This window comes from Heptranchias perlo, unplaced genomic scaffold (genome assembly GCF_035084215.1).
Source record: "Heptranchias perlo isolate sHepPer1 unplaced genomic scaffold, sHepPer1.hap1 HAP1_SCAFFOLD_188, whole genome shotgun sequence".
NCBI classification, from domain to species: Eukaryota; Metazoa; Chordata; class Chondrichthyes; order Hexanchiformes; family Hexanchidae; genus Heptranchias; species Heptranchias perlo.
Window position 1 is genome coordinate 574,310 of NW_027139145.1, and position 26,866 is coordinate 601,175.

At 54.8% G+C, this 26,866-nt stretch overlaps 1 protein-coding gene across 2 annotated transcripts in view; it reads left to right on the forward strand.

The window, feature by feature from the left end:
- Positions 1–26,866, forward strand: part of LOC137309880 (tectonic-3-like) — a 136,382-nt gene that overhangs the window by 9,556 nt on the left and 99,960 nt on the right. For both annotated transcript variants that reach the window (XM_067977899.1, XM_067977898.1), the window contains one exon: positions 1,920–2,047. In XM_067977899.1, the coding sequence (XP_067834000.1) occupies positions 1,920–2,047 (128 nt within the window). The remainder of the gene's footprint in view (positions 1–1,919; positions 2,048–26,866) is intronic.

Below are 26,866 nucleotides of genomic sequence, written 5' to 3' on the forward strand. Positions count from 1 at the left end.
AGAGGACTGGAGAACCGCTAATGTAATACCATTATTCAAGAAGGGGAGTAGGGAAAAACCGGGGAACTACAGGCCAGTGAGCCTAACATCAGTGGTAGGAAAATTATTGGAAAAAATTCTTAAGGACAAAATTAGTCTCCACTTGGAGAAGCAAGGATTAATCAGGGATAGTCAACATGGCTTTGTCAAGGGAAGATCATGTCTGACTAATTTGATTGAATTTTTTGAGGGGGTGACTAGGCGTGTGGATGAGGGTAACGCAGTGGATGTGGTATACATGGATTTCAGTATGGCCTTCGATAAAGTCCCGCACAGGAGACTGGTCAAGAAGGTACGAGCCCATGGAATCCAGGGTGCCTTGGCACTTTGGATACAAAACTGGCTTAGTGGCAGAAGGCAGAGGGTGATGGTCGTAGGTTGTTTTTGTGACTGGAAGCCTGTGGCCAGTGGGGTACCACAGGGATCGGTGCTGGGTCCCTTGCTGTTTGTGGTCTACATTAACGACTTGGATATGAATGTAAAAGGTATGATCAGTAAGTTCGCTGATGATACAAAAATTGGTAGGGTGGTAAATAGCGAGGAGGATAGCCTCAGTCTGCAGGACGATATAGATGGGTTGGTCAGATGGGCGGAACAGTGGCAAATGGAATTTAACCCGGAAAAGTGCGAGGTGAAGCATTTTGGAGGGACTAACAAGGCAAGGGAATACACAATGAATGGGAGGACCCTAGGCAAGACAGAGGGTCAGAGGGATCTTGGTGTGCAAGTTCACAGATCCCTGAAGGCGGCGGAACAGGTAGATAAGGTGGTAAAGAAGGCATATGGGATACTTGCCTTTATTAGCCGAGGCATAGAATATAAGAGCAAGGAGGTTATGATGGAGCTGTATAAAACACTGGTTAGGCCACAGCTGGAGTACTGTGTGCAGTTCTGGTCGCCACACTACAGGAAGGATGTGATCGCTTTGGAGAGGGTGCAGAGGAGATTCACCAGGATGTTACCAGGGCTGGAGCGCTTCAGCTATGAAGAGAGACTGGGAAGATTGGGTTTGTTTTCCTTGGAGCAGAGGAGGCTGAGGGGGGACATGATTGAGGTGTACAAAATTATGAGGGGCATAGATAGGATGGATACTAAGGAGCTTTTTCCCTTCGTTGAGGGTTCTATAACAAGGGGGCATAGATTCAAGGTAAAAGGTGGGAGGTTTAGAGGGGATTTGAGAAAGAACTTTTTCACCCAGAGGGTGGTTGGAGTCTGGAACTCACTGCCTGAAAGGGTTGTGGAGGCAGGAACCCTCACAACATTCAAGAAGCATTTGGATGAGCACTTGAAATGCCATAGCATACAAGGCTACGGACCAAATGCTGGAATATGGGATTAGAGTAGACAGGGCTTGATGGCCGGCGCGGACACGATGGACGAAGGGCCTCTATCCGTGCTGTATAACTCTATGACTCTGTGACTCGATGAGTAGATTTCCTTTATGATCCTTAATTGGCCCCACCCGTTCTCTTACTACCCGTTTACTGTTTACATGCCTGTAGAAGACTTTTGGATTCCCTTTTATGTTAACCGCCAGTCTATTCTCATACTTTATCTTTGCCCCTCTTATTTCCTTTTTCACTTCCCCTCTGAACTTTCTATATTCTGCCTGGTTCTCACTCGTGTTGTCAACCTGAAATCTGTCAGTTTAACAAAGTTAATATAGGGCATTAGTGACTAAGGTCACATTGGGGAAAAATAGAGAAAAGCTAAAATGAAAGGCACTTTATCTGAATAAACGAAGCATTTGCAACAAGATAGATACCTCTGTCTGAAACTGCATTGCTTATATCCTTCCAAGCCTCGGGGGGTGGGAAATGTGCGTGGACCCTAAAGGCAGAGAATCGTAATCTTCTGTAATATTCTGTCTCTTATTCCAGCAAAGACAAATTACTTTGTGCCGCCACGGCCCGTCACCAAGGAGAGTTTCCCGAAGCTGGTCTCGCAGTTCGACAGAGGCTCTTTCATTATTCCTTCGCAGCCTGTGTTCTTCAACGACGGGTACAGGGTAAGACTGGGGTAGGGGGGTGTTGGTGCTGGTGGGGGTGTGCAGGTGGAGGCAGGGGAGGTGCCAATGCTTGTGGCATGCGGCATACAATCGATGTCACGGATGGAGGTGAGGGTCTGTCGGAATTGTCTTCAGTCGCGGTGAGTTTGGGGAGGGGAGGGATGAGGGAATTGTCTTCAGTTGTGGTGAGTTTGAGGAGGGGAGGGATGAGGGAATTGTCTTCAGTTGTGGTGAGTTTGAGGAGGGGAGGGATGAGGGAATTGTCTTCAGTCGCGGTGAGTTTGGGGAGGGATGAGGGAATTGTCTTCAGTCGTGGTGAGTTTGAGGAGGGGAGGGATGAGGGAATTGTCTTCAGTCGCGGTGAGTTTGAGGAGGGGAGTGATGAGGGAATTGTCTTCAGTCGCGGTGAGTTTGAGGAGGGGAGGGATGAGGGAATTGTCTTCAGTCGTGGTGAGTTTGAGGAGGGGAGGGATGAGGGAATTGTCTTCAGTCGCGGTGAGTTTGAGGAGGGGAGGGATGAGGGAATTGTCTTCAGTCGCGGTGAGTTTGGGGAGGGGAGGGATGAGGGAATTGTCTTCAGTCGCGGTGAGTTTGAGGAGGGGAGGGATGTTGGAATTGTCTTCAGTCGCGGTGAGTTTGGGGAGGGGAGGGATGTTGGAATTGTCTTCAGACGCGGTGAGCTTGGGGAGGGGAGGGATGAGGGAATTGTCTTCAGTCGCGGTGAGTTTGGGGAGGGGAGGGATGTTGGAATTGTCTTCAGTCACGGTGAGTTTGAGGAGGGGAGGGAAGAGGGAATTGTCTTCAGTCACGGTGAGTTTGAGGAGGGGAGGGATGTTGGAATTGTCTTCAGTCGCTGTGAGTTTGAGGAGGGGAGGGAAGAGGGAATTGTCTTCAGTCACGGTGAGTTTGAGGAGCGGAGGGATGAGGGAATTGTCTTCAGTCGTGGTGAGTTTGGGGAGGGGAGGGATGTTGGAATTGTCTTCAGTCGCGGTGAGTTTGAGGAGCGGAGGGATGAGGGAATTGTCTTCAGTCGCGGTGAGTTTGAGGAGCGGAGGGATGAGGGAATTGTCTTCAGTCGCGGTGAGTTTGAGGAGCGGAGGGATGAGGGAACTGTCTTCAGTCGCGGTGAGTTTGAGGAGGGGAGGGATGTTGGAATTGTCTTCAGTCGAGGTGACTTTGAGGAGGGGAGGGATGAGGGAACTGTCTTCAGTCGCAGTGAGTGTGAGGAGGGGAGGGATGTTGGAATTGTCTTCAGTCGCGGTGAGTTTGGGGAGGGGAGGGATGAGGGAATTGTCTTCAGTCACGGTGAGTTTGAGGAGGGGAGGGATGAGGGAATTGTCCTCAGTCGCGGTGAGTTTGGGGAGGGGAGGGATTCGGGAATTGTCCTCAGTCGCGGTGAATTTGAGGAGGGGAGTGATGAGGGAACTGTCTTCAGTCGCCGTGAGTTTGAGGAGCGGAGGGATGAGGGAATTGTCTTCAGTCGCCGTGAGTTTGAGGAGGGGAGGGATGAGGGAATTGTCTTCAGTCGCGGTGAGTTTGGGGAGGGGAGGGATGTTGGAATTGTCTTCAGTCACGGTGAGTTTGAGGAGGGGAGGGAAGAGGGAATTGTCTTCAGTCACGGTGAGTTTGAGGAGGGGAGGGATGTTGGAATTGTCTTCAGTCGCTGTGAGTTTGAGGAGGGGAGGGAAGAGGGAATTGTCTTCAGTCACGGTGAGTTTGAGGAGGGGAGGGATGTTGGAATTGTCTTCAGTCACGGTGAGTTTGAGGAGCGGAGGGATGAGGGAATTGTCTTCAGTCGTGGTGAGTTTGGGGAGGGGAGGGATGAGGGAATTGTCTTCAGTCGCGGTGAGTTTGAGGAGCGGAGGGATGAGGGAACTGTCTTCAGTCGCGGTGAGTTTGGGGAGGGGAGGGATGAGGGAATTTTCTTCAGTCGCGGTGAGTTTGGGGAGGGGAGGGATGTTGGAATTGTCTTCAGTCGCGGTGAGTTTGGGGAGGGGAGGGATGTTGGAATTGTCTTCAGTCGCGGTGAGTTTGAGGAGCGGAGGGATGAGGGAATTGTCTTCAGTCGCGGTGAGTTTGAGGAGCGGAGGGATGAGGGAATTGTCTTCAGTCGCGGTGAGTTTGAGGAGCGGAGGGATGAGGGAACTGTCTTCAGTCGCGGTGAGTTTGAGGAGGGGAGGGATGTTGGAATTGTCTTCAGTCGAGGTGACATTGAGGAGGGGAGGGATGAGGGAACTGTCTTCAGTCGCAGTGAGTGTGAGGAGGGGAGGGATGTTGGAATTGTCTTCAGTCGCGGTGAGTTTGGGGAGGGGAGGGATGAGGGAATTGTCTTCAGTCACGGTGAGTTTGAGGAGGGGAGGGATGAGGGAATTGTCTTCAGTCGTGGTGAGTTTGAGGAGGGGAGGGATGAGGGAATTGTCCTCAGTCGCGGTGAGTTTGGGGAGGGGAGGGATTCGGGAATTGTCCTCAGTCGCGGTGAATTTGAGGAGGGGAGTGATGAGGGAACTGTCTTCAGTCGCCGTGAGTTTGAGGAGCGGAGGGATGAGGGAATTGTCTTCAGTCGCCGTGAGTTTGAGGAGGGGAGGGATGAGGGAATTGTCTTCAGTCGCGGTGAGTTTGGGGAGGGGAAGGATGAGGGAATTGTCTTCAGACACGGTAAGTTTGACGAGCGGAGTGATGAGGGAATTGTCTTCAGTCGCCGTGAGTTTGGGGAGGGGAGGGATTAGGGAATTGTCCTCAGTCGCGGTGAATTTGAGGAGGGGAGGGATGTTGGAATTGTCTTCAGTCGCGATGAGTTTGGGGAGGGGAGGGATGAGGGAATTGTCTTCAGTCGCGGCGAGTTTGGGGAGGGGAGGGATGAGGAAATTGTCTTCAGACACGGTGAGTTTGAGGAGCGGAGGGATGAGGGAATTGTCTTCAGTCGCAGTGAGTTTGAGGAGGGGAGTGATGAGGGAACTGTTCAGTCGCGGTGAGTTTGAGGAGCGGAGGGATGAGGGAATTGTCTTCAGTCGCGGTGAGTTTGGGGAGGGGAGGGATGTGGGAATTGCCTTCAGTCGCGGTGACTTTGAGGAGGGGAGGGCTGAGGGAACTGTCTTCAGTCGCGGTGAGTTTGGGGAGGGGAGGGATGAGGGAATTGTCTTCAGTCACGGTGAGTTTGAGGAGGGGAGGGATGAGGGAATTGTCTTCAGTCGCGGTGAGTTTGAGGAGGGGAGGGATGAGGGAATTGTCTTCAGACTCGGTAAGTTTGACGAGCGGAGGGATGAGGGAATTGTCTTCAGTCGTGGTGAGTTTGGGGAGGGGAGGGATGAGGGAATTGTCTTCAGTCGCCGTGAGTTTGGGGACGGGAGGGATGAGGGAATTGTCTTCAGTCGCCGTGAGTTTGGGGAGGGGAGGGATGAGGCAATTGTCTTCAGTCGCCGTGAGTTTGGGGAGGGGAGGGATGAGGGAATTGTCTTCAGTCGCGGTGAGTTTGAGGAGCGGAGGGATGAGGGAATTGTCTTCAGTCGCGGTGAGTTTGAGGAGCGGAGGGATGAGGGAATTGTCTTCAGACACGGTGAGTTTGAGGAGCGCAGGGATGTTGGAATTGTCTTCAGTCGCGTTGAGTTTGAGGAGGGGAGGGATGAGGGAATTGTCTTCAGACGCGGTGAGTTTGAGGAGGGGAGGAATGAGGGAATTGACTTCAGTCGCGGTGAGTTTGAGGAGGGGAGGGATGTTGGAATTGTCTTCAGACGTGGTGAGTTTGAGGAGCGGAGGGATGAGGGAATTGACTTCAGTCACGGTGAGTTTGGGGAGGGGAGGGATGAGGGAATTGTCTTCAGTCGCGGTGAGTTTGAGGAGCGGAGGGATGAGGGAATTGTCTTCAGTCACGGTGAGTTTGAGGAGGGGAGGGATGAGGGAATTGTCTTCAGTCGCGGTGAGTTTGAGGAGGGGAGGGATGAGGGAATTGTCTTCAGTCGCGGTGAGTTTGGGGAGGGGAGGGATGAGGGAATTGTCTTCAGTCGCGGTGAGTTTGAGGAGCGGAGGGATGTGGGAATTGTCTTCAGTCGCGGTGAGTTTGGGGAGGGGAGGGATGTGGGAATTGCCTTCAGTCGAGGTGAGTTTGAGGAGGGGAGGGATGAGGGAATTGTCTTCAGTCGCGGTGAGTTTGAGGAGCGGAGGGATGAGGGAATTGTCTTCAGTCGCGGTGAGTTTGAGGAGTGGAGGGATGAGGGAATTGTCTTCAGTCGCGGTGAGTTTGGGGAGGGGAGGGATTAGGGAATTGTCCTCAGTCGCGGTGAGTTTGGGGAGGGGAGGGATGAGGGAATTGCCTTCAGTCGCGGTGAGTTTGGGGAGGGGAGGGATGAGGGAACTGTCTTCAGTCGCGGTGAGTTTGGGGAGGGGAGGGATGAGGGAATTGTCTTCAGACTCGGTAAGTTTGACGAGCGGAGGGATGAGGGAATTGTCTTCAGTCGCGGTGAGTATGAGGAGCGGAGGGATGAGGGAATTGTCTTCAGTCGCCGTGAGTTTGGGGAGGGGAGGGATGAGGGAATTGTCTTCAGTCGCGATGAGTTTGGGGAGGGGAGGGATTAGGGAATTGTCCTCAGTCGTGGTGAGTTTGAGGAGGGGAGGGATGAGGGAATTGTCTTCAGTCGCGGTGAGTTTGGGGAGGGGAGGGATTCGGGAATTGTCCTCAGTCGCGGTGAGTTTGGGGAGGGGAGGGATGAGGGAATTGTCTTCAGTCGCGGTGAGTTTGGGGAGGGGAGGGATTAGGGAATTGTCCTCAGTCGTGGTGAGTTTGAGGAGGGGAGGGATGAGGGAATTGTCTTCAGTCGCGGTGAGTTTGGGGAGGGGAGGGATTAGGGAATTGTCCTCAGTCGCGGTGAGTTTGGGGAGGGGAGGGATGAGGGAATTGCCTTCAGTCGCGGTGAGTTTGGGGAGGGGAGGGATGAGGGAACTGTCTTCAGTCGCGGTGAGTTTGGGGAGGGGAGGGATGAGGGAACTGTCTTCAGTCACGGTGAGTTTGAGGAGGGGAGGGATGAGGGAATTGTCTTCAGACTCGGTAAATTTGACGAGCGGAGGGATGAGGGAATTGTCTTCAGTCGCCGTGAGTTTGGGGAGGGGAGGGATTAGGGAATTGTCCTCAGTCGCGGTGAGTTTGAGGAGGGGAGGGATGTTGGAATTGTCTTCAGTCGCGATGAGTTTGGGGAGGGGAGGGATGAGGGAATTGTCTTCAGACACGGTGAGTTTGAGGAGCGGAGGGATGAGGGAATTGTCTTCAGTCGCGGTGAGTTTGAGGAGCGGAGGGATGAGGGAATTGTCTTCCGTCGCGGTGAGTTTGGGGAGGGATGAGAGAATTGTCTTCAGTCGCGGTGAGTTTGAGGAGCGTCGGGATGTTGGAATTGTCTTCAGTCGCGGTGAGTTTGGGGAGGGGAGGGTTGAGGGAACTGTCTTCAGTCGCGTTGAGTTTGAGGAGGGGAGGGATGAGGGAATTGTCTTCAGACGCGGTGAGTTTGACGAGCGGAGGGATGAGGGAATTGTCTTCAGACACGGTGAGTTTGAGGAGCGGAGGGATGAGGGAATTGTCTTCAGTCGCGGTGAGTTTGAGGAGCGGAGGGATGAGGGAATTGTCTTCAGACACGGTGAGTTTGAGGAGCGTAGGGATGTTGGAATTGTCTTCAGTCGCGGTGAGTTTGAGGAGCGGAGGGATGAGAGAATTGACTTCAGTCGCGGTGAGTTTGAGGAGCGTCGGGATGTTGGAATTGTCTTCAGTCGCGGTGAGTTTGGGGAGGGGAGGGTTGAGGGAACTGTCTTCAGTCGCGTTGAGTTTGAGGAGGGGAGGGATGAGGGAATTGTCTTCAGACGCGGTGAGTTTGAGGAGCGTAGGGATGTTGGAATTGTCTTCAGACGCGGTGAGTTTGAGGAGGGGAGGAATGTTGGAATTGTCTTCAGACGTGGTGAGTTTGGGGAGGGGAGGGATGAGGGAATTGTCTTCAGTCGCGGTGAGTTTGAGGAGCGGAGGGATGAGGGAATTGTCTTCAGACACGGTGAGTTTGAGGAGGGGAGGGATGAGGGAATTGTCTTCAGTCGCGGTGAGTTTGAGGAGGGGAGGGATGAGGGAATTGTCTTCAGTCGCGGTGAGTTTGGGGAGGGGAGGGATGAGGGAATTGTCTTCAGTCGCAGTGAGTTTGTGGAGGGAAGGGATGAGGGAATTGTCTTCAGTCGCGGTGATTTTGCGGAGCGGAGGGATGAGGGAATTGTCTTCAGTCGCGGTGAGTTTGAGGAGGGGAGGGATGAGGGAATTGTCTTCAGTCGCGGTGAGTTTGGGGAGGGGAGGGATGTGGGAATTGCCTTCAGTCGAGGTGACTTTGAGGAGGGGAGGGATGAGGGAACTGTCTTCAGTCGCAGTGAGTGTGAGGAGGGGAGGGATGTTGGAATTGTCTTCAGTCGCGGTGAGTTTTGGGAGGGGAGGGATGAGGGAATTGTCTTCAGTCGTGGTGAGTTTGAGGAGGGGAGGGATGAGGGAACTGTCTTCAGTCGCGGTGAGTTTGAGGAGGGGAGGGATGAGGGAATTGTCTTCAGTCGCGGTGAGTTTGGGGAGGGGAGGGATTAGGGAATTGTCCTCAGTCGCGGTGAGTTTGGGGAGGGGAGGGATTAGGGAATTGTCCTCAGTCGCGGTGAATTTGAGGAGGGGAGTGATGAGGGAACTGTCTTCAGTCGCGGTGAGTTTGGGGAGGGGAGGGATGAGGGAACTGTCTTCAGTCGCGGTGAGTTTGGGGAGGGGAGGGATGAGGGAATTCTCTTCAGTCACGGTGAGTTTGAGGAGGGGAGGGATGAGGGAATTGTCTTCAGACTCGGTAAGTTTGACGAGCGGAGGGATGAGGGAATTGTCTTCAGTCGCCGTGAGTTTGGGGAGGGGAGGGATGAGGGAATTGTCCTCAGTCGCGGTGAGTTTGAGGAGGGGAGGGATGAGGGAATTGTCTTCAGTCGCGGTGAGTTTGAGGAGCGGAGGGATGAGGGAATTGTCTTCCGTCGCGGTGAGTTTGGGGAGGGGAGGGATGAGAGAATTGTCTTCAGTCGCGGTGAGTTTGGGGAGGGGAGGGATGAGGGAATTGTCTTCAGACACGGTGAGTTTGGGGAGGGGAGGGTTGAGGGAACTGTCTTCAGTCGCGTTGAGTTTGAGGAGGGGAGGGATGAGGGAATTGACTTCAGTCGCGGCGAGTTTGAGGAGGGGAGGGATGTTGGAATTGTCTTCAGACGTGGTGAGTTTGAGGAGCGGAGGGATGAGGGAATTGTCTTCAGTCACGGTGAGTTTGGGGAGGGGAGGGATGAGGGAATTGTCTTCAGTCGCGGTGAGTTTGAGGAGCGGAGGGATGAGGGAATTGTCTTCAGACACGGTGAGTTTGAGGAGGGGAGGGATGAGGGAATTGTCTTCAGTCGCGGTGAGTTTGGGGAGGGGAGGGATGAGGGAATTGTCTTCAGTCGCGGTGAGTTTGGGGAGGGGAGGGATGAGGGAATTGTCTTCAGACTCGGTGAGTTTGGGGAGGGGAGGGATGAGGGAATTGTCTTCAGTCGCGATGAGTTTGGGGAGGGGAGGGATTAGGGAATTGTCCTCAGTCGTGGTGAGTTTGAGGAGGGGAGGGATGAGGGAATTGTCTTCAGTCGCGGTGAGTTTGGGGAGGGGAGGGATTAGGGAATTGTCCTCAGTCGCGGTGAGTTTGGGGAGGGGAGGGATGAGGGAATTGTCTTCAGTCGCGGTGAGTTTGGGGAGGGGAGGGATTGGGGAATTGTCCTCAGTCGTGGTGAGTTTGAGGAGGGGAGGGATGAGGGAATTGTCTTCAGTCGCGGTGATTTTTGGGGAGGGGAGGGATTAGGGAATTGTCCTCAGTCGCGGTGAGTTTGGGGAGGGGAGGGATGAGGGAATTGCCTTCAGTCGCGGTGAGTTTGGGGAGGGGAGGGATGAGGGAACTGTCTTCAGTCGCGGTGAGTTTGGGGAGGGGAGGGATGAGGGAACTGTCTTCAGTCACGGTGAGTTTGAGGAGGGGAGGGATGAGGGAATTGTCTTCAGACTCGGTAAGTTTGACGAGCGGAGGGATGAGGGAATTGTCTTCAGTCGCCGTGAGTTTGGGGAGGGGAGGGATTAGGGAATTGTCCTCAGTCGCGGTGAGTTTGAGGAGGGGAGGGATGTTGGAATTGTCTTCAGTCGCGATGAGTTTGGGGAGGGGAGGGATGAGGGAATTGTCTTCAGACACGGTGAGTTTGAGGAGCGGAGGGATGAGGGAATTGTCTTCAGTCGCGGTGAGTTTGAGGAGCGGAGGGATGAGGGAATTGTCTTCCGTCGCGGTGAGTTTGGGGAGGGATGAGAGAATTGTCTTCAGTCGCGGTGAGTTTGAGGAGCGTCGGGATGTTGGAATTGTCTTCAGTCGCGGTGAGTTTGGGGAGGGGAGGGTTGAGGGAACTGTCTTCAGTCGCGTTGAGTTTGAGGAGGGGAGGGATGAGGGAATTGTCTTCAGACGCGGTGAGTTTGACGAGCGGAGGGATGAGGGAATTGTCTTCAGACACGGTGAGTTTGAGGAGCGGAGGGATGAGGGAATTGTCTTCAGTCGCGGTGAGTTTGAGGAGCGGAGGGATGAGGGAATTGTCTTCAGACACGGTGAGTTTGAGGAGCGTAGGGATGTTGGAATTGTCTTCAGTCGCGGTGAGTTTGAGGAGCGGAGGGATGAGAGAATTGACTTCAGTCGCGGTGAGTTTGAGGAGCGTCGGGATGTTGGAATTGTCTTCAGTCGCGGTGAGTTTGGGGAGGGGAGGGTTGAGGGAACTGTCTTCAGTCGCGTTGAGTTTGAGGAGGGGAGGGATGAGGGAATTGTCTTCAGACGCGGTGAGTTTGAGGAGCGTAGGGATGTTGGAATTGTCTTCAGACGCGGTGAGTTTGAGGAGGGGAGGAATGTTGGAATTGTCTTCAGACGTGGTGAGTTTGGGGAGGGGAGGGATGAGGGAATTGTCTTCAGTCGCGGTGAGTTTGAGGAGCGGAGGGATGAGGGAATTGTCTTCAGACACGGTGAGTTTGAGGAGGGGAGGGATGAGGGAATTGTCTTCAGTCGCGGTGAGTTTGAGGAGGGGAGGGATGAGGGAATTGTCTTCAGTCGCGGTGAGTTTGAGGAGGGGAGGGATGAGGGAACTTTCTTCAGTCGCGGTGAGTTTGAGGAGGGGAGGGATGAGGGAATTGTCTTCAGTCGCGGTGATTTTGCGGAGCGGAGGGATGAGGGAATTGTCTTCAGTCGCGGTGAGTTTGAGGAGGGGAGGGATGAGGGAATTGTCTTCAGTCGCGGTGAGTTTGGGGAGGGGAGGGATGTGGGAATTGCCTTCAGTCGAGGTGACTTTGAGGAGGGGAGGGATGAGGGAACTGTCTTCAGTCGCAGTGAGTGTGAGGAGGGGAGGGATGTTGGAATTGTCTTCAGTCGCGGTGAGTTTTGGGAGGGGAGGGATGAGGGAATTGTCTTCAGTCGTGGTGAGTTTGAGGAGGGGAGGGATGAGGGAACTGTCTTCAGTCGCGGTGAGTTTGAGGAGGGGAGGGATGAGGGAATTGTCTTCAGTCGCGGTGAGTTTGGGGAGGGGAGGGATTAGGGAATTGTCCTCAGTCGCGGTGAGTTTGGGGAGGGGAGGGATTAGGGAATTGTCCTCAGTCGCGGTGAATTTGAGGAGGGGAGTGATGAGGGAACTGTCTTCAGTCGCGGTGAGTTTGGGGAGGGGAGGGATGAGGGAACTGTCTTCAGTCGCGGTGAGTTTGGGGAGGGGAGGGATGAGGGAATTCTCTTCAGTCACGGTGAGTTTGAGGAGGGGAGGGATGAGGGAATTGTCTTCAGACTCGGTAAGTTTGACGAGCGGAGGGATGAGGGAATTGTCTTCAGTCGCCGTGAGTTTGGGGAGGGGAGGGATGAGGGAATTGTCCTCAGTCGCGGTGAGTTTGAGGAGGGGAGGGATGAGGGAATTGTCTTCAGTCGCGGTGAGTTTGAGGAGCGGAGGGATGAGGGAATTGTCTTCCGTCGCGGTGAGTTTGGGGAGGGGAGGGATGAGGGAATTGTCTTCAGTCGCGGTGAGTTTGGGGAGGGGAGGGATGAGGGAATTGTCTTCAGACACGGTGAGTTTGGGGAGGGGAGGGTTGAGGGAATTGTCTTCAGTCGCGGTGAGTTTGGGGAGGGGAGGGATGAGGGAATTGTCTTCAGTCGCGGTGAGTTTGGGGAGGGGAGGGATGAGGGAATTGTCTTCAGACGTGGTGAGTTTGGGGAGGGGAGGGATGAGGGAATTGTCTTCAGACACGGTGAGTTTGAGGAGGGGAGGGATGAGGGAATTGTCTTCAGTCGCGGTGAGTTTGGGGAGGGGAGGGATGAGGGAATTGTCTTCAGTCGCGGTGAGTTTGGGGAGGGGAGGGATGAGGGAATTGTCTTCAGACTCGGTGAGTTTGGGTAGGGGAGGGATGAGGGAATTGTCTTCAGTCGCGATGAGTTTGGGGAGGGGAGGGATTAGGGAATTGTCCTCAGTCGTGGTGAGTTTGAGGAGGGGAGGGATGAGGGAATTGTCTTCAGTCGCGGTGAGTTTGGGGAGGGGAGGGATTAGGGAATTGTCCTCAGTCGCGGTGAGTTTGGGGAGGGGAGGGATGAGGGAATTGTCTTCAGTCGCGGTGAGTTTGGGGAGGGGAGGGATTAGGGAATTGTCCTCAGTCGTGGTGAGTTTGAGGAGGGGAGGGATGAGGGAATTGTCTTCAGTCGCGGTGAGTTTGGGGAGGGGAGGGATTAGGGAATTGTCCTCAGTCGCGGTGAGTTTGGGGAGGGGAGGGATGAGGGAATTGCCTTCAGTCGCGGTGAGTTTGGGGAGGGGAGGGATGAGGGAACTGTCTTCAGTCGCGGTGAGTTTGGGGAGGGGAGGGATGAGGGAACTGTCTTCAGTCACGGTGAGTTTGAGGAGGGGAGGGATGAGGGAATTGTCTTCAGACTCGGTAAGTTTGACGAGCGGAGGGATGAGGGAATTGTCTTCAGTCGCCGTGAGTTTGGGGAGGGGAGGGATTAGGGAATTGTCCTCAGTCGCGGTGAGTTTGAGGAGGGGAGGGATGTTGGAATTGTCTTCAGTCGCGATGAGTTTGGGGAGGGGAGGGATGAGGGAATTGTCTTCAGACACGGTGAGTTTGAGGAGCGGAGGGATGAGGGAATTGTCTTCAGTCGCGGTGAGTTTGAGGAGCGGAGGGATGAGGGAATTGTCTTCCGTCGCGGTGAGTTTGGGGAGGGATGAGAGAATTGTCTTCAGTCGCGGTGAGTTTGAGGAGCGTCGGGATGTTGGAATTGTCTTCAGTCGCGGTGAGTTTGGGGAGGGGAGGGTTGAGGGAACTGTCTTCAGTCGCGTTGAGTTTGAGGAGGGGAGGGATGAGGGAATTGTCTTCAGACGCGGTGAGTTTGACGAGCGGAGGGATGAGGGAATTGTCTTCAGACACGGTGAGTTTGAGGAGCGGAGGGATGAGGGAATTGTCTTCAGTCGCGGTGAGTTTGAGGAGCGGAGGGATGAGGGAATTGTCTTCAGACACGGTGAGTTTGAGGAGCGGAGGGATGAGAGAATTGACTTCAGTCGCGGTGAGTTTGAGGAGCGTCGGGATGTTGGAATTGTCTTCAGTCGCGGTGAGTTTGGGGAGGGGAGGGTTGAGGGAACTGTCTTCAGTCGCGTTGAGTTTGAGGAGGGGAGGGATGAGGGAATTGTCTTCAGACGCGGTGAGTTTGAGGAGCGTAGGGATGTTGGAATTGTCTTCAGACGCGGTGAGTTTGAGGAGGGGAGGAATGTTGGAATTGTCTTCAGACGTGGTGAGTTTGGGGAGGGGAGGGATGAGGGAATTGTCTTCAGTCGCGGTGAGTTTGAGGAGCGGAGGGATGAGGGAATTGTCTTCAGACACGGTGAGTTTGAGGAGGGGAGGGATGAGGGAATTGTCTTCAGTCGCGGTGAGTTTGGGGAGGGGAGGGATGAGGGAATTGTCTTCAGTCGCAGTGAGTTTGTGGAGGGAAGGGATGAGGGAATTGTCTTCAGTCGCGGTGATTTTGCGGAGCGGAGGGATCAGGGAATTGTCTTCAGTCGCGGTGAGTTTGAGGAGGGGAGGGATGAGGGAATTGTCTTCAGTCGCGGTGAGTTTGGGGAGGGGAGGGATGTGGGAATTGCCTTCAGTCGAGGTGACTTTGAGGAGGGGAGGGATGAGGGAACTGTCTTCAGTCGCAGTGAGTGTGAGGAGGGGAGGGATGTTGGAATTGTCTTCAGTCGCGGTGAGTTTTGGGAGGGGAGGGATGAGGGAATTGTCTTCAGTCGTGGTGAGTTTGAGGAGGGGAGGGATGAGGGAACTGTCTTCAGTCGCGGTGAGTTTGAGGAGGGGAGGGATGAGGGAATTGTCTTCAGTCGCGGTGAGTTTGGGGAGGGGAGGGATGAGGGAATTGTCTTCCGTCGCGGTGAGTTTGGGGAGGGGAGGGATGAGAGAATTGTCTTCAGTCGCGGTGAGTTTTGGGAGGGGAGGGATGAGGGAATTGTCTTCAGTCGTGGTGAGTTTGAGGAGGGGAGGGATGAGGGAACTGTCTTCAGTCGCGGTGAGTTTGAGGAGGGGAGGGATGAGGGAATTGTCTTCAGTCGCGGTGATTTTGCGGAGCGGAGGGATGAGGGAATTGTCTTCAGTCGCGGTGAGTTTGAGGAGCGGAGGGATGAGGGAATTGTCTTCAGACACGGTGAGTTTGAGGAGGGGAGGGATGAGGGAATTGTCTTCAGTCGCGGTGAGTTTGAGGAGGGGAGGGATGAGGGAATTGTCTTCAGTCGCGGTGAGTTTGAGGAGGGGAGGGATGAGGGAACTTTCTTCAGTCGCGGTGAGTTTGAGGAGGGGAGGGATGAGGGAATTGTCTTCAGTCGCGGTGATTTTGCGGAGCGGAGGGATGAGGGAATTGTCTTCAGTCGCGGTGAGTTTGAGGAGGGGAGGGATGAGGGAATTGTCTTCAGTCGCGGTGAGTTTGGGGAGGGGAGGGATGTGGGAATTGCCTTCAGTCGAGGTGACTTTGAGGAGGGGAGGGATGAGGGAACTGTCTTCAGTCGCAGTGAGTGTGAGGAGGGGAGGGATGTTGGAATTGTCTTCAGTCGCGGTGAGTTTTGGGAGGGGAGGGATGAGGGAATTGTCTTCAGTCGTGGTGAGTTTGAGGAGGGGAGGGATGAGGGAACTGTCTTCAGTCGCGGTGAGTTTGAGGAGGGGAGGGATGAGGGAATTGTCTTCAGTCGCGGTGAGTTTGGGGAGGGGAGGGATTAGGGAATTGTCCTCAGTCGCGGTGAGTTTGGGGAGGGGAGGGATTAGGGAATTGTCCTCAGTCGCGGTGAATTTGAGGAGGGGAGTGATGAGGGAACTGTCTTCAGTCGCGGTGAGTTTGGGGAGGGGAGGGATGAGGGAACTGTCTTCAGTCGCGGTGAGTTTGGGGAGGGGAGGGATGAGGGAATTCTCTTCAGTCACGGTGAGTTTGAGGAGGGGAGGGATGAGGGAATTGTCTTCAGACTCGGTAAGTTTGACGAGCGGAGGGATGAGGGAATTGTCTTCAGTCGCCGTGAGTTTGGGGAGGGGAGGGATGAGGGAATTGTCCTCAGTCGCGGTGAGTTTGAGGAGGGGAGGGATGAGGGAATTGTCTTCAGTCGCGGTGAGTTTGAGGAGCGGAGGGATGAGGGAATTGTCTTCCGTCGCGGTGAGTTTGGGGAGGGGAGGGATGAGGGAATTGTCTTCAGTCGCGGTGAGTTTGGGGAGGGGAGGGATGAGGGAATTGTCTTCAGACACGGTGAGTTTGGGGAGGGGAGGGTTGAGGGAATTGTCTTCAGTCGCGGTGAGTTTGGGGAGGGGAGGGATGAGGGAATTGTCTTCAGTCGCGGTGAGTTTGGGGAGGGGAGGGATGAGGGAATTGTCTTCAGACGTGGTGAGTTTGGGGAGGGGAGGGATGAGGGAATTGTCTTCAGACACGGTGAGTTTGAGGAGGGGAGGGATGAGGGAATTGTCTTCAGTCGCGGTGAGTTTGGGGAGGGGAGGGATGAGGGAATTGTCTTCAGTCGCGGTGAGTTTGGGGAGGGGAGGGATGAGGGAATTGTCTTCAGACTCGGTGAGTTTGGGTAGGGGAGGGATGAGGGAATTGTCTTCAGTCGCGATGAGTTTGGGGAGGGGAGGGATTAGGGAATTGTCCTCAGTCGTGGTGAGTTTGAGGAGGGGAGGGATGAGGGAATTGTCTTCAGTCGCGGTGAGTTTGGGGAGGGGAGGGATTAGGGAATTGTCCTCAGTCGCGGTGAGTTTGGGGAGGGGAGGGATGAGGGAATTGTCTTCAGTCGCGGTGAGTTTGGGGAGGGGAGGGATTAGGGAATTGTCCTCAGTCGTGGTGAGTTTGAGGAGGGGAGGGATGAGGGAATTGTCTTCAGTCGCGGTGAGTTTGGGGAGGGGAGGGATTAGGGAATTGTCCTCAGTCGCGGTGAGTTTGGGGAGGGGAGGGATGAGGGAATTGCCTTCAGTCGCGGTGAGTTTGGGGAGGGGAGGGATGAGGGAACTGTCTTCAGTCGCGGTGAGTTTGGGGAGGGGAGGGATGAGGGAACTGTCTTCAGTCACGGTGAGTTTGAGGAGGGGAGGGATGAGGGAATTGTCTTCAGACTCGGTAAGTTTGACGAGCGGAGGGATGAGGGAATTGTCTTCAGTCGCCGTGAGTTTGGGGAGGGGAGGGATTAGGGAATTGTCCTCAGTCGCGGTGAGTTTGAGGAGGGGAGGGATGTTGGAATTGTCTTCAGTCGCGATGAGTTTGGGGAGGGGAGGGATGAGGGAATTGTCTTCAGACACGGTGAGTTTGAGGAGCGGAGGGATGAGGGAATTGTCTTCAGTCGCGGTGAGTTTGAGGAGCGGAGGGATGAGGGAATTGTCTTCCGTCGCGGTGAGTTTGGGGAGGGATGAGAGAATTGTCTTCAGTCGCGGTGAGTTTGAGGAGCGTCGGGATGTTGGAATTGTCTTCAGTCGCGGTGAGTTTGGGGAGGGGAGGGTTGAGGGAACTGTCTTCAGTCGCGTTGAGTTTGAGGAGGGGAGGGATGAGGGAATTGTCTTCAGACGCGGTGAGTTTGACGAGCGGAGGGATGAGGGAATTGTCTTCAGACACGGTGAGTTTGAGGAGCGGAGGGATGAGGGAATTGTCTTCAGTCGCGGTGAGTTTGAGGAGCGGAGGGATGAGGGAATTGTCTTCAGACACGGTGAGTTTGAGGAGCGGAGGGATGAGAGAATTGACTTCAGTCGCGGTGAGTTTGAGGAGCGTCGGGATGTTGGAATTGTCTTCAGTCGCGGTGAGTTTGGGGAGGGGAGGGTTGAGGGAACTGTCTTCAGTCGCGTTGAGTTTGAGGAGGGGAGGGATGAGGGAATTGTCTTCAGACGCGGTGAGTTTGAGGAGCGTAGGGATGTTGGAATTGTCTTCAGACGCGGTGAGTTTGAGGAGGGGAGGAATGTTGGAATTGTCTTCAGACGTGGTGAGTTTGGGGAGGGGAGGGATGAGGGAATTGTCTTCAGTCGCGGTGAGTTTGAGGAGCGGAGGGATGAGGGAATTGTCTTCAGACACGGTGAGTTTGAGGAGGGGAGGGATGAGGGAATTGTCTTCAGTCGCGGTGAGTTTGGGGAGGGGAGGGATGAGGGAATTGTCTTCAGTCGCAGTGAGTTTGTGGAGGGAAGGGATGAGGGAATTGTCTTCAGTCGCGGTGATTTTGCGGAGCGGAGGGATCAGGGAATTGTCTTCAGTCGCGGTGAGTTTGAGGAGGGGAGGGATGAGGGAATTGTCTTCAGTCGCGGTGAGTTTGGGGAGGGGAGGGATGTGGGAATTGCCTTCAGTCGAGGTGACTTTGAGGAGGGGAGGGATGAGGGAACTGTCTTCAGTCGCAGTGAGTGTGAGGAGGGGAGGGATGTTGGAATTGTCTTCAGTCGCGGTGAGTTTTGGGAGGGGAGGGATGAGGGAATTGTCTTCAGTCGTGGTGAGTTTGAGGAGGGGAGGGATGAGGGAACTGTCTTCAGTCGCGGTGAGTTTGAGGAGGGGAGGGATGAGGGAATTGTCTTCAGTCGCGGTGAGTTTGGGGAGGGGAGGGATGAGGGAATTGTCTTCCGTCGCGGTGAGTTTGGGGAGGGGAGGGATGAGAGAATTGTCTTCAGTCGCGGTGAGTTTTGGGAGGGGAGGGATGAGGGAATTGTCTTCAGTCGTGGTGAGTTTGAGGAGGGGAGGGATGAGGGAACTGTCTTCAGTCGCGGTGAGTTTGAGGAGGGGAGGGATGAGGGAATTGTCTTCAGTCGCGGTGATTTTGCGGAGCGGAGGGATGAGGGAATTGTCTTCAGTCGCGGTGAGTTTGAGGAGGGGAGGGATGAGGGAATTGTCTTCAGTCGCGGTGAGTTTGGGGAGGGGAGGGATGTGGGAATTGCCTTCAGTCGAGGTGACTTTGAGGAGGGGAGGGATGAGGGAACTGTCTTCAGTCGCAGTGAGTGTGAGGAGGGGAGGGATGTTGGAATTGTCTTCAGTCGCGGTGAGTTTTGGGAGGGGAGGGATGAGGGAATTGTCTTCAGTCGTGGTGAGTTTGAGGAGGGGAGGGATGAGGGAACTGTCTTCAGTCGCGGTGAGTTTGAGGAGGGGAGGGATGAGGGAATTGTCTTCAGTCGCGGTGAGTTTGGGGAGGGGAGGGATTAGGGAATTGTCCTCAGTCGCGGTGAGTTTGGGGAGGGGAGGGATTAGGGAATTGTCCTCAGTCGCGGTGAATTTGAGGAGGGGAGTGATGAGGGAACTGTCTTCAGTCGCGGTGAGTTTGGGGAGGGGAGGGATGAGGGAACTGTCTTCAGTCGCGGTGAGTTTGGGGAGGGGAGGGATGAGGGAATTCTCTTCAGTCACGGTGAGTTTGAGGAGGGGAGGGATGAGGGAATTGTCTTCAGACTCGGTAAGTTTGACGAGCGGAGGGATGAGGGAATTGTCTTCAGTCGCCGTGAGTTTGGGGAGGGGAGGGATGAGGGAATTGTCCTCAGTCGCGGTGAGTTTGAGGAGGGGAGGGATGAGGGAATTGTCTTCAGTCGCGGTGAGTTTGAGGAGCGGAGGGATGAGGGAATTGTCTTCCGTCGCGGTGAGTTTGGGGAGGGGAGGGATGAGGGAATTGTCTTCAGTCGCGGTGAGTTTGGGGAGGGGAGGGATGAGGGAATTGTCTTCAGACACGGTGAGTTTGGGGAGGGGAGGGTTGAGGGAACTGTCTTCAGTCGCGTTGAGTTTGAGGAGGGGAGGGATGAGGGAATTGACTTCAGTCGCGGCGAGTTTGAGGAGGGGAGGGATGTTGGAATTGTCTTCAGACGTGGTGAGTTTGAGGAGCGGAGGGATGAGGGAATTGTCTTCAGTCACGGTGAGTTTGGGGAGGGGAGGGATGAGGGAATTGTCTTCAGTCGCGGTGAGTTTGGGGAGGGGAGGGATGAGGGAATTGTCTTCAGTCGCGGTGAGTTTGGGGAGGGGAGGGATGAGGGAATTGTCTTCAGACGTGGTGAGTTTGGGGAGGGGAGGGATGAGGGAATTGTCTTCAGTCGCGGTGAGTTTGAGGAGCGGAGGGATGAGGGAATTGTCTTCAGACACGGTGAGTTTGAGGAGGGGAGGGATGAGGGAATTGTCTTCAGTCGCGGTGAGTTTGGGGAGGGGAGGGATGAGGGAATTGTCTTCAGTCGCGGTGAGTTTGGGGAGGGGAGGGATGAGGGAATTGTCTTCAGACTCGGTGAGTTTGGGGAGGGGAGGGATTAGGGAATTGTCCTCAGTCGTGGTGAGTTTGAGGAGGGGAGGGATGAGGGAATTGTCTTCAGTCGCGGTGAGTTTGGGGAGGGGAGGGATGAGGGAATTGTCTTCAGTCGCGGTGAGTTTGGGGAGGGGAGGGATTAGGGAATTGTCCTCAGTCGTGGTGAGTTTGAGGAGGGGAGGGATGAGGGAATTGTCTTCAGTCGCGGTGAGTTTGGGGAGGGGAGGGATTAGGGAATTGTCCTCAGTCGCGGTGAGTTTGGGGAGGGGAGGGATGAGGGAATTGCCTTCAGTCGCGGTGAGTTTGGGGAGGGGAGGGATGAGGGAACTGTCTTCAGTCGCGGTGAGTTTGGGGAGGGGAGGGATGAGGGAACTGTCTTCAGTCACGGTGAGTTTGAGGAGGGGAGGGATGAGGGAATTGTCTTCAGACTCGGTAAGTTTGACGAGCGGAGGGATGAGGGAATTGTCTTCAGTCGCCGTGAGTTTGGGGAGGGGAGGGATGTTGGAATTGTCTTCAGTCGCGATGAGTTTGGGGAGGGGAGGGATGAGGGAATTGTCTTCAGACACGGTGAGTTTGAGGAGCGGAGGGATGAGGGAATTGTCTTCAGACACGGTGAGTTTGAGGAGCGGAGGGATGAGAGAATTGACTTCAGTCGCGGTGAGTTTGAGGAGCGTCGGGATGTTGGAATTGTCTTCAGTCGCGTTGAGTTTGAGGAGGGGAGGGATGAGGGAATTGTCTTCAGACGCGGTGAGTTTGAGGAGCGTAGGGATGTTGGAATTGTCTTCAGACGCGGTGAGTTTGAGGAGGGGAGGAATGTTGGAATTGTCTTCAGACGTGGTGAGTTTGGGGAGGGGAGGGATGAGGGAATTGTCTTCAGTCGCGGTGAGTTTGAGGAGCGGAGGGATGAGGGAATTGTCTTCAGACACGGTGAGTTTGAGGAGCGGAGGGATGAGGGAATTGTCTTCAGTCGCGGTGAGTTTGAGGAGGGGAGGGATGAGGGAATTGTCTTCAGTCGCGGTGAGTTTGGGGAGGGGAGGGATGTGGGAATTGCCTTCAGTCGAGGTGACTTTGAGGAGGGGAGGGATGAGGGAACTGTCTTCAGTCGCAGTGAGTGTGAGGAGGGGAGGGATGTTGGAATTGTCTTCAGTCGCGGTGAGTTTTGGGAGGGGAGGGATGAGGGAATTGTCTTCAGTCGTGGTGAGTTTGAGGAGGGGAGGGATGAGGGAACTGTCTTCAGTCGCGGTGAGTTTGAGGAGGGGAGGGATGAGGGAATTGTCTTCAGTCGCGGTGAGTTTGGGGAGGGGAGGGATTAGGGAATTGTCCTCAGTCGCGGTGAGTTTGGGGAGGGGAGGGATTAGGGAATTGTCCTCAGTCGCGGTGAATTTGAGGAGGGGAGTGATGAGGGAACTGTCTTCAGTCGCGGTGAGTTTGGGGAGGGGAGGGATGAGGGAACTGTCTTCAGTCGCGGTGAGTTTGGGGAGGGGAGGGATGAGGGAATTCTCTTCAGTCACGGTGAGTTTGAGGAGGGGAGGGATGAGGGAATTGTCTTCAGACTCGGTAAGTTTGACGAGCGGAGGGATGAGGGAATTGTCTTCAGTCGCCGTGAGTTTGGGGAGGGGAGGGATGAGGGAATTGTCCTCAGTCGCGGTGAGTTTGAGGAGGGGAGGGATGAGGGAATTGTCTTCAGTCGCGGTGAGTTTGAGGAGCGGAGGGATGAGGGAATTGTCTTCCGTCGCGGTGAGTTTGGGGAGGGGAGGGATGAGAGAATTGTCTTCAGTCGCGGTGAGTTTGGGGAGGGGAGGGATGAGGGAATTGTCTTCAGACACGGTGAGTTTGGGGAGGGGAGGGTTGAGGGAACTGTCTTCAGTCGCGTTGAGTTTGAGGAGGGGAGGGATGAGGGAATTGACTTCAGTCGCGGCGAGTTTGAGGAGGGGAGGGATGTTGGAATTGTCTTCAGACGTGGTGAGTTTGAGGAGCGGAGGGATGAGGGAATTGTCTTCAGTCACGGTGAGTTTGGGGAGGGGAGGGATGAGGGAATTGTCTTCAGTCGCGGTGAGTTTGAGGAGCGGAGGGATGAGGGAATTGTCTTCAGACACGGTGAGTTTGAGGAGGGGAGGGATGAGGGAATTGTCTTCAGTCGCGGTGAGTTTGGGGAGGGGAGGGATGAGGGAATTGTCTTCAGTCGCGGTGAGTTTGGGGAGGGGAGGGCTGAGGGAATTGTCTTCAGACTCGGTGAGTTTGGGGAGGGGAGGGATGAGGGAATTGTCTTCAGTCGCGGTGAGTTTGGGGAGGGGAGGGATGAGGGAATTGTCTTCAGTCGCGGTGAGTTTGGGGAGGGGAGGGATGAGGGAATTGTCTTCAGTCGCGGTGAGTTTGGGGAGGGGAGGGATGAGGGAATTGTCTTCAGTCGTGGTGAGTTTGGGGAGGGGAGGGATGTGGGAATTGCCTTCAGTCGAGGTGACTTTGAGGAGGGGAGGGATGAGGGAACTGTCTTCAGTCGCAGTGAGTGTGAGGAGGGGAGGGATGTTGGAATTGTCTTCAGTCGCGGTGAGTTTTGGGAGGGGAGGGATGAGGGAATTGTCTTCAGTCACGGTGAGTTTGAGGAGGGGAGGGATGAGGGAATTGTCTTCAGTCGTGGTGATTTTGAGGAGGGGAGGGATGAGGGAACTGTCTTCAGTCGCGGTGAGTTTGAGGAGGGGAGGGATGAGGGAATTGTCTTCAGTCGCGGTGAGTTTGGGGAGGGGAGGGATTAGGGAATTGTCCTCAGTCGCGGTGAGTTTGGGGAGGGGAGGGATTAGGGAATTGTCCTCAGTCGCGGTGAATTTGAGGAGGGGAGTGATGAGGGAACTGTCTTCAGTCGCGGTGAGTTTGAGGAGTGGAGGGATGAGGGAATTGTCTTCAGTCGCGGTGAGTTTGGGGAGGGAGGGATGTGGGAATTGCCTTCAGTCGCGGTGACTTTGAGGAGGGGAGGGATGAGGGAATTGTCTTCAGTCACGGTGAGTTTGAGGAGGGGAGGGATGAGGGAATTGTCTTCAGACTCGGTAAGTTTGACGAGCGGAGGGATGAGGGAATTGTCTTCAGTCGCCGTGAGTTTGGGGAGGGGAGGGATTAGGGAATTGTCCTCAGTCGCGGTGAGTTTGAGGAGGGGAGGGATGTTGGAATTGTCTTCAGTCGCGATGAGTTTGGGGAGGGGAGGGATGAGGGAATTGTCTTCAGTCGCGGTGAGTTTGAGGAGCGGAGGGATGAGGGAATTGTCTTCCGTCGCGGTGAGTTTGGGGAGGGATGAGAGAATTGTCTTCAGACTCGGTAAGTTTGACGAGCGGAGGGATGAGGGAATTGTCTTCAGTCGCCGTGAGTTTGGGGAGGGGAGGGATTAGGGAATTGTCCTCAGTCGCGGTGAGTTTGAGGAGGGGAGGGATGTTGGAATTGTCTTCAGTCGCGATGAGTTTGGGGAGGGGAGGGATGAGGGAATTGTCTTCAGTCGCGGTGAGTTTGAGGAGCGGAGGAATGAGGGAATTGTCTTCAGATGCGGTGAGTTTGAGGAGCGGAGGGATGAGGGAATTGTCTTCAGTCGCGGTGAGTTTGAGGAGCGGAGGGATGAGGGAATTGTCTTCCGTCGCGGTGAGTTTGGGGAGGGATGAGAGAATTGTCTTCAGTCGCGGTGAGTTTGAGGAGGGGAGGGTTGAGGGAACTGTCTTCAGTCGCGTTGAGTTTGAGGAGGGGAGGGATGAGGGAATTGTCTTCAGTCGCGGTGAGTTTGGGGAGGGGAGGGTTGAGGGAACTGTCTTCAGTCGCGTTGAGTTTGAGGAGGGGAGGGATGAGGGAATTGTCTTCAGACGCGGTGAGTTTGAGGAGGGGAGGAATGAGGGAATTGACTTCAGTCGCGGTGAGTTTGAGGAGGGGAGGGATGTTGGAATTGTCTTCAGACGTGGTGAGTTTGAGGAGCGGAGGGATGAGGGAATTGACTTCAGTCACGGTGAGTTTGGGGAGGGGAGGGATGAGGGAACTGTCTTAAGTCGCGGTGAGTTTGAGGAGCGGAGCGATGAGGGAATTGTCTTCAGTCCCGGTGAGTTTGAGGAGCGGAGGGATGAGGGAATTGTCTTCAGTTGCGGTGAATTTGGGGAGGGGAGGGATGTGGGAATTGCCTTCAGTCGAGGTGACTTTGAGGAGGGGAGGGATGAGGGAACTGTCTTCAGTCGCAGTGAGTGTGAGGAGGGGAGGGATGTTGGAATTGTCTTCAGTCGCGGTGAGTTTCGGGAGGGGAGGGATTAGGGAATTGTCCTCAGTCGCGGTGAGTTTGGGGAGGGGAGGGATGAGGGAATTGTCCTCAGTCGCGGTGAATTTGAGGAGGGGAGTGATGAGGGAACTGTCTTCAGTCGCGGTGAGTTTGGGGAGGGGAGGTATGAGGGAATTGTCTTCAGACACGGTGAGTTTGGGGAGGGGAGGTATGAGGGAATTGTCTTCAGTCACGGTGAGTTTGACGAGCGGAGGGATGAGGGAATTGTCTTCAGTCGCGGTGAGTTTGGGGAGGGGAGGGATTAGGGAATTGTCCTCAGTCGCGGTGAGTTTGAGGAGGGGAGGGATGTTGGAATTGTCTTCAGTCGCGGTGAGTTTGAGGAGCGGAGGGATGAGGGAATTGTCTTCAGTCGCGGTGAGTTTTGGGAGGGGAGGGATGAGGGAATTGTCTTCAGTCGCGGTGAGTTTGTGGAGGGAAGGGATGAGGGAATTGTCTTCAGTCACGGTGAGTTTGTGGAGGGAAGGGATGAGGGAATTGTCTTCAGACTCGGTGAGTTTGAGGAGGGGAGGGATGTTGGAATTGTCTTCAGTCGCGGTGAGTGTGAGGAGGGGAGGGATGAGGGAATTGTCTTCAGACACGGTGAGTTTGAGGAGGGGAGGGATGAGGGAATTGTCTTCAGTCGCGGTGAGTTTTGGGAGGGGAGGGATGAGGGAATTGTCTTCAGTCGCGGTGAGTTTGGGGAGGGGAGGGATGAGGGAATTGTCTTCAGTCGCGGTGAGTTTGGGGAGGGGAGGGATGAGAGAATTGTCGTCAGTCGCGGTGAGTTTGAGGAGCGGAGGGATGAGGGAATTGTCTTCAGTCGCGGTGAGTTTGAGGAGCGGAGGGATGAGGGAATTGTCTTCAGTCGCGGTGAGTTTGAGGAGGGGAGGGATGTGGGAATTGCCTTCAGTCGAGGTGACTTTGAGGAGGGGAGGGATGAGGGAACTGTCTTCAGTCGCAGTGAGTGTGAGGAGGGGAGGGATGTTGGAATTGTCTTCAGTCGCGGTGAGTTTGGGGAGGGGAGGGATGAGGGAATTGTCTTCAGTCACGGTGAGTTTGAGGAGGGGAGGGATGAGGGAATTGTCTTCAGTCGTGGTGAGTTTGAGGAGCGGAGGGATGAGGGAACTGTCTTCAGTCGCGGTGAGTTTGAGGAGGGGAGGGATGAGGGAATTGTCTTCAGTCGCGGTGAGTTTGGGGAGGGGAGGGATGAGGGAATTGTCTTTAGTCGCGGTGAGTTTGGGGAGGGGAGGTATGAGGGAATTGTCTTCACTCGCGGTGAGTTTGAGGAGGGGAGGGATGAGGGAATTGTCTTCAGTCGCGGTGAGTTTGAGGAGGGGAGGGATGAGGGAATTGTCTTCAGTCGCGGTGAGTTTGGGGAGGGGAGGGATGAGGGAATTGTCCTCAGTCGCGGTGAGTTTGGGGAGGGGAGGGATTAGGGAATTGTCCTCAGTCGCGGTGAGTTTGGGGAGGGGAGCGATTAGGGAATTGTCCTCAGTCGCGGTGAATTTGAGGAGGGGAGTGATGAGGGAACTGTCTTCAGTCGCGGTGAGCTTGAGGAGTGGAGGGATGAGGGAATTGTCTTCAGTCGCGGTGAGTTTGGGGAGGGGAGGGATGTGGGAATTGCCTTCAGTCGCGGTGAGTTTGAGGAGGGGAGGGATGAGGGAATTGTCTTCAGTCGCGGTGAGTTTGAGGAGGGGAGGGATGAGGGAACTGTCTTCAGTCGCGGTGAGTTTGGGGAGGGGAGGGATGAGGGAATTGTCTTCAGTCACGGTGAGTTTGAGGAGGGGAGGGATGAGGGAATTGTCTTCAGACTCGGTAAGTTTTACGAGCGGAGGGATGAGGGAATTGTCTTCAGTCGCCGTGAGTTTGGGGAGGGGAGGGATTAGGGAATTGTCCTCAGTCGCGGTGAGTTTGAGGAGGGGAGGGATGTTGGAATTGTCTTCAGTCGCGGTGAGTTTGGGGAGGGGAGGGATTAGGGAATTGTCCTCAGTCGCGGTGAATTTGAGGAGGGGAGGGATGAGGGAATTGTCCTCAGTCGTTGTGCGTTTGAGGAGGGGAGGGATGTTGGAATTGTCTTCAGTCGCGGTGAGTTTGGGGAGGGGAGGGATGAGGGAATTGTCTTCAGACACGGTGAGTTTGAGGAGCGGAGGGATGAGGGAATTGTCTTCAGTCGCGGTGAGTTTGAGGAGGGGAGTGATGAGGGAACTGTTCAGTCGCGGTGAGTTTGAGGAGCGGAGGAATGAGGGAATTGTCTTCAGTCATGGTGAGTTTGGGGAGGGGAGGGATGAGGGAATTGTCGTCACTCGGGGAGAGTTTGAGGAGGGGAGGGATGTGGGAATTGTCTTCTGTCGAGGTGAGTTTGGGGAGGGGAGGGATGAGGGAATTGTCGTCACTCGGGGAGAGTTTGAGGAGGGGAGGGATGTGGGAATTGTCTTCTGTCGAGGTGAGTTTGGGGAGGGGAGGGATGAGGGAATTGTCTTCAGTCGCGGTGAGTTTGAGGAGGGGAGGGATGAGGGAATTGTCTTCAGTCGCGGTGAGTTTGAGGAGGGGAGGGATGAGGGAATTGTCTTCAGTCGCGGTGAGATTTGGGAGGGGAGTGATGAGGGAATTGTCTTCAGTCGCGGTGAGTTTGGGGAGGAGAGGGATGAGGGAATTGTCTTCAGTCGCGGTGAGTTTGGGGAGGGGAGGGTTGAGGGAACTATCTTCAGTCGCGGTGAGTTTGAGGAGGGGAGGGATGAGGGAATTGTCTTCAGACGCGGTGAGTTTGAGGA